The 12,157-nt window shown below is 39.3% G+C and overlaps 1 protein-coding gene across 1 annotated transcript; it reads left to right on the top strand.

Annotated features, from left to right (window-relative positions):
- Positions 1-8,839: 8,839 nt before the first annotated feature.
- On the top strand, positions 8,840-11,653 carry LOC124156831. The gene is made up of 2 exons (XM_046531334.1): positions 8,840-9,854; positions 9,942-11,653. Exons 1-2 carry the CDS (start codon positions 9,464-9,466, stop codon positions 11,633-11,635), a joined length of 2,085 nt encoding a protein of 694 aa, XP_046387290.1. The 5' UTR covers positions 8,840-9,463; the 3' UTR covers positions 11,636-11,653.
- The last annotated feature ends 504 nt before the right edge of the window (positions 11,654-12,157 follow it).

Raw genomic sequence — 12,157 nt, 5'->3', positions numbered from 1 at the left:
TCTCCTTAAACATTTTAAAACATCATAGATATAAAAACAAGGTTCAGTTTTAAAATATCAAGGTAAAAAATCACTTCAGGTGAACCCAAATGCTTTTGCCTGTTGGTGGGATCACCTTCAGAAAACAACGGTAGTACTTCGTGCATATGAATAACTAACAAGAAGTCTTCTAGATAAAAAAATAGAACATTTGATACATAAGTACTATGGTAACACGTAAGTAATGAAAAAGAAAACAAAACTGATGGAATTGGAATAAAATCAAACAAAATGAAAAAAGGATATATTCACGGTCTAGCACTACGTCAAAATGAGAATATTTGAATTTTAAAAAGCACAGTGATGCACAAATAACCCTCCGTGAGACACTCAGAACGACCTCGGCCACAGCATTAATTTGTGTAAGCAATAGATTTTCCAGATTAATCAACTTGACTCAAAGCAGCCAGTACAGGCTACCCAACCTTCTCCAATTACCTAAATTCCCCTTCTCTCATTCCAACGGGCGTCAAGTGGAGGCTGATCCACCGAATAGGCACAAAAAGCCTAATGTAGAACACGCGGAACCATCCCAAAGCTAGCAATTAAGTGGTGATCGGATTAATCGTCACCAAACAAAGGCTTTTGGGGTCAACCGGAATACGCGAGGACACAGGAAAACCCCATTTTTCCGTAATTAACTGTAATTAGAATCGCAGACTTACGCCCCAATTTTCAAGGGTCGCACTTTGCTGCCAGTAAACTACAGCGTTATATACAGTTCCACAACCGTAAATTTTCCTTGGTTCTTTAAAGAGACCATTTGGTTTAAATTCGCTTCATCCCTATCACGTTATAATTTCACCTCCATACCACATGGCCAGTCTATCATTAATGAAATATGAGTTGAGTTCAGCGAAGACAGGAAATTTTGCAGATAGTCTATTAACGACATAACACAAAAATTTTAAGAAAACAGGGGTGTTTGTTCGTGTCACAGTCAAATTATGGTATATCTGAGTAAAATCCAAGAAACTTTTACTTGGGAACTTCTTCACTAAAATGTTAGCAATTTCATTCGAATTTATTTCCTAGTACCATAAGTTACATTTATCTTCCCCCCATCAATAGCACGGGAAAATAAAAATACCTCGGCGACAAATACCCGACGATAATTCAATAAGAAACTTCCGACAACCCATTCAGTTTTACGATTTTCATTTACGAAAGATTTTTAAAAAGTCAAGGCCACGTATCATATATCTTTGCTCTGTTCTCCAAAGGAACTGCACCAATATTCGAAAACAAAAGCCAAGCATCATTTGATCTATGGATATGTCAGAGTAGTAATATTGCCGAAGTAAAATGCCCCATACTAGTAGCAAGTAAGAAGAAACTAGTAAAATAGAAACCTACACCTTGGCATCCAATGAAACAATTTCTTACTCTCATGTATAAGATTTCAGGAGGAGCGCAAGCCGAAGAAATAAAAGTTAAAATGTAAACGGGTGCCTATTCATACATCCTAGCGTACGTGTTTAGACCGCATAGCCCGACAATGCATTCCCATTATGATTAAAAATTGCTCAGCCATACTTTTCCTATTTTTCGAGACTTGAAAATCCTTTCCGACCCGACTATGTGTGAGGCAATAGTAACCAGCCTCCACGTGTTATTACACACCTATTCGCGAAACTTTAAAGCCACTTCGAAATCGTAAAAATCATATATTCGATCCCCAGGGTAAATGGAGCCTTCTTCCCTAATTTACAGCCTTTTTCTACTGATTCTCGATTGAAAAAAGAAACACCGTTGACGAGAGTGAGCAATAAAGAGCATCGTCTTCAACATTCCTAATAGGGAGGGAGAGACTGGGCTATTTGCGGAACCCGCCCGAATGGCCATGGTTATGGAGTGAGAAAGGTAGCGAGTTCCCGCGGAGTTTAATCGCAATCCGAGAGGAAGGGCGTTGGTCAACCGAATGGCCTCCGGTGCGGTCGGCGAGTGGGCATTTTACGACCCTAACACTGCAACCACTCTCCAACGCTCTCCATATATCAAGTACAATTGCCTAAAGCTCAAATCCAGTTCCCATGTAATGTGTATACGCCATGCGCAGAACCAAACAGTACCAATATCAAACGTATTCCAATGGTAAAACAAAGAATAATACGATAAACATAACTCTTATATAGCTCGAAAGTAGACGCATTGTAAATTATTGCTCTCCATAAAGCATTAATATTTACCGCAGTCTCACAACCCTTTCATCAAGAATTTTACATTTTATTCACGCCAACTCATGCCATTCGAATTATTACCTATTTTAATTTCCATGTGGAAATATTGTCGTTTTAACATTACAACAGAATTTCATGACGAATGGTTTCACATTAATTAAAAGTTCACCCGGCTTCTTGAATCATTAATTTAGGTTTTTCCACATTATTAAGTTGCGAATGTTCTCTGGGGTCAGGGGTCAAAGTGAAGGGTTAGTTGGTTTAAGCCACCGCGCAGCATTATTTTCAACGCAGATTTACCTCTCCCGATTGACTAAAAATTCAGTAATAACATAAAAAGCTGGTTCGAAAATATCGCTTCAACTGTACCGAGATAAAATGATCACAAACTTTACAAATTAGTCGCTTGAAATATCACGAAGCGGATAGGACTTAACGACAGTATTAGTAAAATAAAATAGAAACGTCACTTACCCCTTCTTCAAGATGCAATCTCATGCGATGAGTAGCGTTGTACACCTTCGGAGAACAGAGTTGACCAACACCAACAGTGTGTTAACATACAGAACTTAAGTTTGTCAGGGGAATCACGCAAAACGACACACACCCCTCGCACACAACACGCCAACTGAAAAAAATCATTCGGAAGATCCCCTGAGGATGAACAGCAAGTCGCTGCTCGAAACGTTCGGATGGAAAAGATCAACCGGTGGAAAATCCGAGAAACTTTTCTGCACGCCAACTGAACCTTTTCTACTTAACAGAACATTACTTTTATTACCTAATAGCTGCTATAACTCATCCCCCCCTCCTCCACTTCCACCCTTGTGAAAATCTGCATACCAGAGGTATCCGGCAAACATTTGTCTCCCCCATGTCACTTCACACCTTCCTTAGACTACCGAGAGCTGAATGCACAGTCACTCAAGGTGTGCAGCCCGAATCCATCGATTTCTCAACGAGGCCACAAGCGTGAGCTTGAAGCTTTTAATTTTAATCTCAAAATTTACGTCTTAAGACGACAAAATCTAGCTCCCTATGCTCCCACGAAATGCCTTATTAGTTTTAAGGCCTTCACTCGAGGCCCAGGATTACTGGCATTGGTACTTGAATGATCTTATCGTATTGTACCGATCGTGTCTTATTGAATTTTTGTCATGTATTATTTTTACTTCGTTAGCCAATCCATTTCATTTCTTTGCTGTGACTGACACGTATTTCGGACTTAAAATTCCGTTTTTTTTCGTTTTCAGATGTGTAAATGCGAATCCGCCAACGAAGGCAGATAAAGCGAAAATAAACGCGACCCAGAGGAGAGCAGGAAATGTAGAGGTTCAACCATTTCACCCATAGAAAAAAATTTCTTCCATTATTTAGAATAACATAGACGCATCTTTCGCTCCTTTCAAACAGGGGTTGAGCATTCATTAATTATAAATGATAAATGTGCTCTACCGCCCCACTATGATGCACTGCATTGCCGTTCACTGCGTGAAAGAATACAATAATATAATAGATGACTTACGGTACGAGGCGTTTACATGAAACTTACAGCGCTTGTGCTTCAATTGAAACATAATTTAAAAACTTCCCTCGGTTTAAATTACTGCCGATGGGATTATTCTTAACAAAGTATGGAAGTTATTAAAAAGTATCATTCCTTTTTAATTGTTTACAATGGATTTTCACACAGTTAAGCCTCAAACCATCGAGTTTATTAAAATATGGAAGCATATCCTCCACTTCGTTGCCAAACAAATGTGTACAGTTGACAAGATAGAATGATGGTTTTGGAGCTTAAGGCGCGATTTTTTTGAGAAAAAATGGAACCTAAACAGGAATCGAATAGAACACAAAAGCTTACTGCAGAAATATTTATCCAGTTTCAAATTGAATAATTTCGTACTCGGGATTTTCGATAGAATAATTTAAGGGTTCGAAAAAAATCTTCACGTGTTTTAAGGCGATTCTAACAGATTGTCACTTATCATTAATGGAATAGGAAGAATCCCAAAATTGTCAGATGTAGAAGTCCCTTGGTGCGGCGTTTACGATTCACGATACTAATAGCAGGAATTTTACTCGACGGAGATTTGACAGTGAATGGCCGTAGGAACACGAAGATACCACCACTGTCACTCCCCATACTTATTTCTTCTCATTGCCAATAGATGCATCGACTTAGAAATAAATGTGTTGACGTAGTGAGTCATCATTTTAATAATTGTAGTAATTTTAAAAAATAAAGTAGGAACATTTAATTGAGTCATTTATATCTATTATGTTATTCTCAAGAATCTTTTACAAAACGAAAAAGTTAGGATTACTACGGATTCGAACCCTCCCAGAATTCACCGCATCTATCGCTCTGGGAATAAACTTACATGGATACTGAGCTATGACTTCGTGAGACATTAACGGCGAATCCAAAATTAATCTAAAGAGATGAAAAACCTCCCCAAATAGTCCCAAATAAAACATACTAACGGTCCGTGTGCGTGGACGCGAGTTTCCTCCATGCATTCCATCCGCAAGAGCTTTTGCTCCTGGAGTTTGACTCCCGTTTCGCAAGCCAGGTCGAATCCCGGTCCGACCTAGTCGGCTCTTGGCGGCGTAAAAGCGAAGGATGCAGCTTGCCCCATGCGCCAACCTTCTAAGTTTTCCCCGACCTGGCCTCATCAGTAAAAGGGGACACGTGGACGTCCAAATATTATTGAAAACGATAGTAAATTCTCAAAATATTCAAGTTCACCGTCTTTAAATTGGGCTGTATGTATAACAGCTGCCGGTGAATTATAAGTTCCTATATGAGCTCGAGGCGTCTGAAGAAGTTGTCACTTCAACAGGCAGACACCGGGATACAACAAGTTCCTCGCGCACCCATCAATTTTAGACAACTCGGATTCAACAGTATTGCATTAAACAGGCGTGAGCGTATTGGCCAAGCAGGAAGAGAGCTTGCATCCTAACATAAGGGTCCAGGCTCCAAATTCTACGACTATGAACACACCAAGCAACGATTCTCGAAGTACAAAGCGGCCCAGGGAAAGAAAATGGAGGAATGTACTATTAACCGTGGTACCAATTTCCCCAGCCTGTGGCTGAGTCCATTGGGAGCTCTACCCTCGCCAATCTAAAACAAACTTTCAAATAGAACCACTGAATCATTGAAAAAAAGAGGTATTGGAAAAGAATTATTCAACTGGAATTATCGGACAACCATACCCGTTAAGCTTACACAGTGTTTAAGGAGTCAAAACAAAATTGAACAAAGCCGTAATTCACAGCCAATAGTTCTGGTTAAATGGCGTAAAAAAGCTTTAAAATAATTGTTATTAACCTTTGACGATGGAAATAATATAAAATAATGTTAAATAGTGATTTTAATGAACTGATTTCACAATAACTACAATTAAACTGAATATTGGTTGAAAATTAGGCGTTTTATTCAAAAATACATTGTAGGGGTCAAATGACCCCTAGCCGTCCTTCTAGGTAGCGCGAAACTCCCGTCCTCCTAGTGTTAATGACCTGGAAATTATTCGGGTATTTTCAGAAGATGCTTTTCTAAAATTAGCCGTGTATTTTCTAATTTTCCACAGAACTTTTGTCATTTCATAGGCTTGACACAACGTACACTGGCACATATATTCGTAAATCCAATGCTAGAATCCCATCGTCGTTTCAGTACTATTAAGTCCCAAAACCAAAGATATTCGGCCCATGTTGTTTAACTCCCGGGATATCTGTGACGTGGAGAGTGAGAATGCATGGATGGGGAAAGAGCGAGGAAGAATTAGAATGAGCGGTCGGACATGCACGGTTAATTGCGACACAAAACGGTTCACCAGTTACCAGGCAATTGGGTACCAATTAGAGGGCGTACCTTTTCGTCGTGTGCCCGCAATTACGGGTCGAATTCACTCAAGCACCTCGGCTCCGTATTTAGGACCAACGTCAGTGGTAAAAGCGATTTCATCTAGAGAGAAATCGAAGGCAAGTTTTCATTCATTTAACGACCCATTCTCTATGTAAAAAAAATACATCATCATCATCATCACTGGTCAGCAATCCTAATACTGGTTTGATGTAGCTCGCCATTCAATTCTCCTATCAGCTAATCTTTTCACACCTACGTGAAAAAATGCATATTACAATTTTTCATCCCTTTCGGCAAGGGCCATGGAAGTAGGTAGATTTCGCAGTACAAACATTTAAAATAAATCATGAGTAATGATGAAATAAGTCATTCATTGAATCTGCTACTCGAATATGTAAATGTGATAGCGACGACGGCTATCACGTTATGCGGCATCGAGTGACCATGCAAGCCACCGTCATAGCGCTTATCACCTTGGTGGTGTGACGTCACACGCCAGGATGCGAATCGCCTTTCACAACTTATTTGGAGTATGGTATCATTGGGAAATCTGAAAAGCCAATAGTATCCTTCAACACAAATCTGCCCGAAAATGCGTAGTCTGCGGTGTCTTTAAAATAGAGGCTGTTCAAGGGTACAAAAGGGTCGATAGAACAAAAATGGAAACTATTCAAGGGTAAGTATTTCGCATGGTAATATAAGTTTCAGCGATAACTGAAGTATTACTTTTTGATGTGTGATCACGTACTTAACCTCTTATGTTAATTCTAGCCAGGAGTTTCTGCTGTAATTATATTTGCTTGTTCGTATAAAATGGTCGGAAATGACAAGAGGTCGTAACCTTGGATGGAAACTAATTTCTGCTAAAATACCAATGGAAGTGAAAACTTCGGTTAGAAGGCGCTAGCGACTTAGATACACGTAGTTTGTAGTTTACTTAGGTATTTTTTAAAAAATCAAAACAAATGTATAACGGTGATGATATATCAGAGAATGTTCTTGGAAAATGTAGATGATAAAACTTCGAAATAAAGTAATTGAAATCACATGCATACTTTAACAATTCATTGGGATCTCTGATATGGCATATTATTTACGTCTTAAATATTACCATGTAAACAAAAACATCACTTGTGGATTATAAAATAACAAGTAGTTGGGCCGTATTCTAAGTTGTTCCTAAAGGAACGACTCTACCTGCATGACGCATTATTAGGGAGGGGGAAGTCCACCTAGAAGCGTTTTTGAAACCGTACCTCTTCGGTTGTCGGTCCAACGCTCCCTACAGTCATACTGATTCTCTCCCTACTATTTTGAGTATCTACATCTACACACTACCCCGAAGCCGCCTAAAAGGCGTGAGGCAAGGGGTGTTTAGGCCACCAGACATTTGCACATAAAAAGGAAATGCTCTAACGAAATTACGACTTGCATTTATTTAAGTCCTTTATGGCTCGGGGGAAAAAGGAATCGCATATCTATTCGTTCGACAAAATATCTCTCTTAATTTTTCACTTCTGTCGGACCAGGATATATAGCGGGGCTCTAATATTATGTTCTCCGTGTCGCTCTTAAAGATATCCATTTTCAATAGTTCAAGCAATCTAAGCCTAGCGTGCAGCCATCGAGTCTATAGCGGCTTCCAACCTAATTCGCTTAACATCTGGGTAACGCTGTCTGTACGCCCGCAGAAGTTTTCGACGAACCGCGCAGCCTTCCTTTGTATTTTATTCAATTCGCGGATTATTTCTTTCTGCGCCGGATCCCATGCGCTCGCTGCATATTCAAGGTGCGTTCGGACGAGAGCTAAATAGCACCTTTCTTTTACTTTCTCATCCGAAAATCTTCCCACAATACGCTGGACGAATCCTATTCATTTCTGGTCAATTATTATGGGCGGGTGTTAGTTACTTTGGCTGTAAGGATACTTGAAATGTTTGGTTAAAAAAATGCTTTGTATGGTTTGTAATTCGGCAGTAAAAACATAGTGACATGACTGGTGGCATTCTTCCTGTAAGATAAATTACGTGCAGCTTTAATTCGAGTGTTAGTGTCATTGATGCCATTCCATGATTAGATGCCACGACTCCTGCGATGCCCTTTTTAATTGTCTTACCCAACCTGGGTTATATTTGTTGCAAATACCTTATTGAGAAATGTCAAGAGGAAGGTCTATATTTTAAATACATTAATTGAAGACCTATCCATGTAGTACATGAAGTATGGTGAATTTTAATTAGATCATAAAGCCACTCATGACATTCAGATGTTCTGCTGAAACAAATATCATTGATTTTTAGATTTATTGTAGGTTTATTTTTGCCTGCCTGAAAGGTAAGATGTTTTTCCAGTATGTAATAATGTAATTTTTATTGCTTTAATTGTTTTCTGTAATACATATTTTAGATAGTAATTTTTTCCTACGCATTCATATGTCTTCTAATCCATAATGATGTTTCTGATGATACCTATATTCATTTCAGTTGGATTACAATATTTTTCATAGGTTAAATGAATGTGAATTATAATAATTTAAGTAGATAATTGTTTATTCATGACTGATTATTCAAAATTCATCGTTTTACAATACTTCAATTCTCAAATTCAGAACATGATGCAGACCAAGGAAGCGAATGTCAGTCTCTCTAGAGCAGCGAGCCATAATGCTGCAATGTATGGAGGAGCACCCAGCATTGGCTGGCAACCAATTATGTGGCCCTCAAGGAACTGTTAACACTAGAAGGCCGAAGGGGTCAAATTTGACCCCTCGGCGTTTTTAAATTGCTGACGATTTCTTAATTTTTTTCTGATTGAATTGAATTTTTGTGACTTTTCATCTTTTATGACAAGACGTGAACACGGTGAATTTCATAAAAAACGGTTGAACGGTTAATTTGGAAATTTAACTTTTACCTTCGAGCCCGGAGGGGTCAAATTTGACCCCCTCCCTGTGATAGAGTTTTCAACGTTCCCATTTCTTTGCATCATAGCTATTATACTATAAATGTGTTTTTGAACTGTTTGAAAATACTCTAATGAAACACGATCTCATCTCTCTATACCTTCTAAGTCGTAAAAGTCCATATTTTACTCCTTAGCCACATCAACATGCTTGTTTTGCATTTCCTCTCTGATGTTTACTTGAAATATCAGTCACCGTGGTGTTTGAATTGAAACTTGATATTCGTTGAGTGTGTTCATACTTTCAATGTGTCTATTCCTTCAATTTGAAGCTTACTCATTCACAAGTCCGCGTCGTTGATTTTGAAATCTGATAGTTTTTTACTTGGCAGGCGGAGTGTTGACTGGCGAAGTTTTTTGATGCTTAGTGAGCGTCGATTTGAAACTTTGTCTCTGCGTGGTGATGGTGATTACATTTTCTCACATCATTTGTTCTCATATTTCTACTACCTACCATTCAGTGTTTGTTTCAAAAGCCAGTCGAAGACGAGCACTGTTGGAAGGTGGACTTGTCGACAGCGAACTTCACTCGTTGTCCGTGTTCTTAGCTATGGCTCGGAAAGGATTATCCCACGAGGAGCTTCTCGCAGCCTTACAGGACATAAGTGGAAATGAATCGGGTTCTGATTGTGGTTTAGGGGAAGATAGTGATTCGAGTAGCGACGAAGAACCTTTTTTGCTGACAAACCATTCCATCCCATCTTCCGAATCGGATTCAGATGTCCCCGATACAAGGTTGGAAGACAGCAGTGCACCCCCTCAGCAAGATCTAAGGAAAAATACTATTGAGCATGGTAAGTAATTTGAAATAACATGAGAATGTGATGTACTAAAAATAGTACTGGTAGATATTTATTTCTTTCCTTGAAATTATTTTTCAGAGAAAAGGAAGCTTTTAGAAGGAAGCAGGGGCCGTGCGGTTCGAGGAAGTAGGGGCCGCCGAGGGATCGGAGCTGTTCGGAGAGCAACGAGCCTACGAGGACATCTAAAAAGTCGTGGGAGTCGTGGAGGTTATGTCATGACGACAGCTTTAGATACCACGGATTCGCAAATGTGTCTCCCAAGAGGTAAAGAATCGGAGGGAGAAAATGGCATAGGTACTATTCTATATGCCGCAGATGGTAGTGAGTGGAGAGTAGTGCCCCCAAATGAAGGTCTTCCTGGGAGGCTTGCGAGACAAAATGTGTTCGTGGATAGGGCAGGACCCACAGCGCATGCCAAGCGCTTTATAAATGAAACTTGCTCGAGCGCCTGGAGGCTGATTATAGACGAAAAAATTCTCAGGATAATAAAAAATTGTACCGAAACAGAAGCTCGAATGAAGCTTGGAGATCAAAATTGGTCTGTGACATTAGAGGAGCTAGATGCTTTTTTAGGAATTTTCTATTTGAGAGGAGTCCTCGGGGCCAAATCTCTTCCCATAAAATCATTATGGTCAGTGAAGTGGGGTTTGCCCTTATGCAAAGCCGCAATGTCTAGAGACCGTTTTCAAGAAATTTTGCGTTTTCTTAGATTTGACATAAAATCAACAAGGCCAAGTAGACTGGCTACAGACAAATTTGCGCTTATATCCGAGGTGTGGAGCAATTTCATTGAAAATAGTCAGGCATGCTACATTCCAGGGCCCTACGTAACAATAGATGAACAACTTTTCCCCACAAAAGCCCGTTGTCCATTTTTGCAATTTATGTCAAGTAAGCCGGATAAGTACGGGCAAAAATTTTGGCTAGCTGTGGATAAGGATAAAAAGTATATCATAAATGCTTTTCCCTATCTAGGAAAAGATGATTCCAGGCCAAATGATATGCGTCTCGGAGATCACGTGGTGCTACAGTTGATTTCCCCCTACTTAGGAAAAGGAAGGAATATAACTTGTGATAGTTTCTTTACTTCTCTTTACCTCGCAGAGACTCTGAGGAGTAAGAACACTAGTGTAGTTGGAACTATCAACAGATCTCGAAGGGAGATCCCTTCTGAAATCAAAACCTGTCGCATGCAGCTGCACGAAACTAGAGTTCTGAAAAAGGATAATGTCACACTCACCGTATATCAAGGCAAGAAAAATAAAAATGTTCTTATAGTAAGTACTATGCACCCAAATGTGACCGTTAATTTAGGTTCTAAACATAAACCAGAGACAGTTTTATTTTATAATGAAAACAAATACGGCGTAGATATAGTAGACCAAATGGCGAGGCTTTATTCAGTAAAGCCTGCAGCTCGACGTTGGCCTCTTCACACTTTTAGCAACATTCTGGATCTCGCTGGGATAAATGCTTGGATTCTCTTTAGAGAGGTAAACAATTGTAAGATCTCTCGCCGTAAGTTCCTTCTTACTCTCGTAGAGGAGCTAACAGCTGCTAACACCCTCGCACGTCAGGGGCCATCGCAGATCGAGGACGATGATAATCTGTGTGAAGCAAGCGCGAAGCGCAAGAAATGTCAAGTGCGTTTGAAATGTAAAAAGGATGCTAAGGGATTCCTAATTTGTAAAACTTGTAGGAAACATGTGTGCAACAAATGTATTTTTTTAGAGCGAAAGGTTGTTACATGTGTGGGCTGTCAAAGTAATTGATTCTCTTCTAAGGATGCACAGCAGCTGACTTTAGTTCCGTGATGTATGGTTCCCCTTGAATGTAATCATGGCTTATAAAAATAAAAAATTGTAAAAAATTATGATTTTTATTGTCATTTGAAATAATACTCAGTTAACCAATATAAAATATGTTTTTCTGTACTTGTAGTCTAAAAAGCGGTTAATAGTCTTGACAAATAACTGAAAAAAAATTAAAATGAGGACCTGCTGGCATTCATGAGAAATAGGTTCTCACAAGAATAGTTTAAAAAAGAGAAAATGTTATAATAATACATCTGATTGGAGAATAAAGTCGTTATTTACAAGTATTATGTAATCCCTAATGAATAGCATAGCATAAATCCCATGAAATAAATGGATGAGTCAGAAAAAAATAAGGGGGTCAAATTTGACCCCTCCGGCCACCAAGGTTGAGCGAAATTGCCGTCCTCCTAGTGTTAAGAGGCACCAGCTTTGGACAGAACTGAAAGATAGCCTCAACACTTGTGCTACAGGGGCAAA

Source organism: Ischnura elegans, chromosome 4 (assembly GCF_921293095.1).
Source record: "Ischnura elegans chromosome 4, ioIscEleg1.1, whole genome shotgun sequence".
NCBI lineage: Eukaryota > Metazoa > Arthropoda > Insecta > Odonata > Coenagrionidae > Ischnura > Ischnura elegans.
The sequence above is the reverse complement of the archived record's forward strand: the minus strand, read 5'-3'. Positions and strand labels throughout refer to the sequence as shown.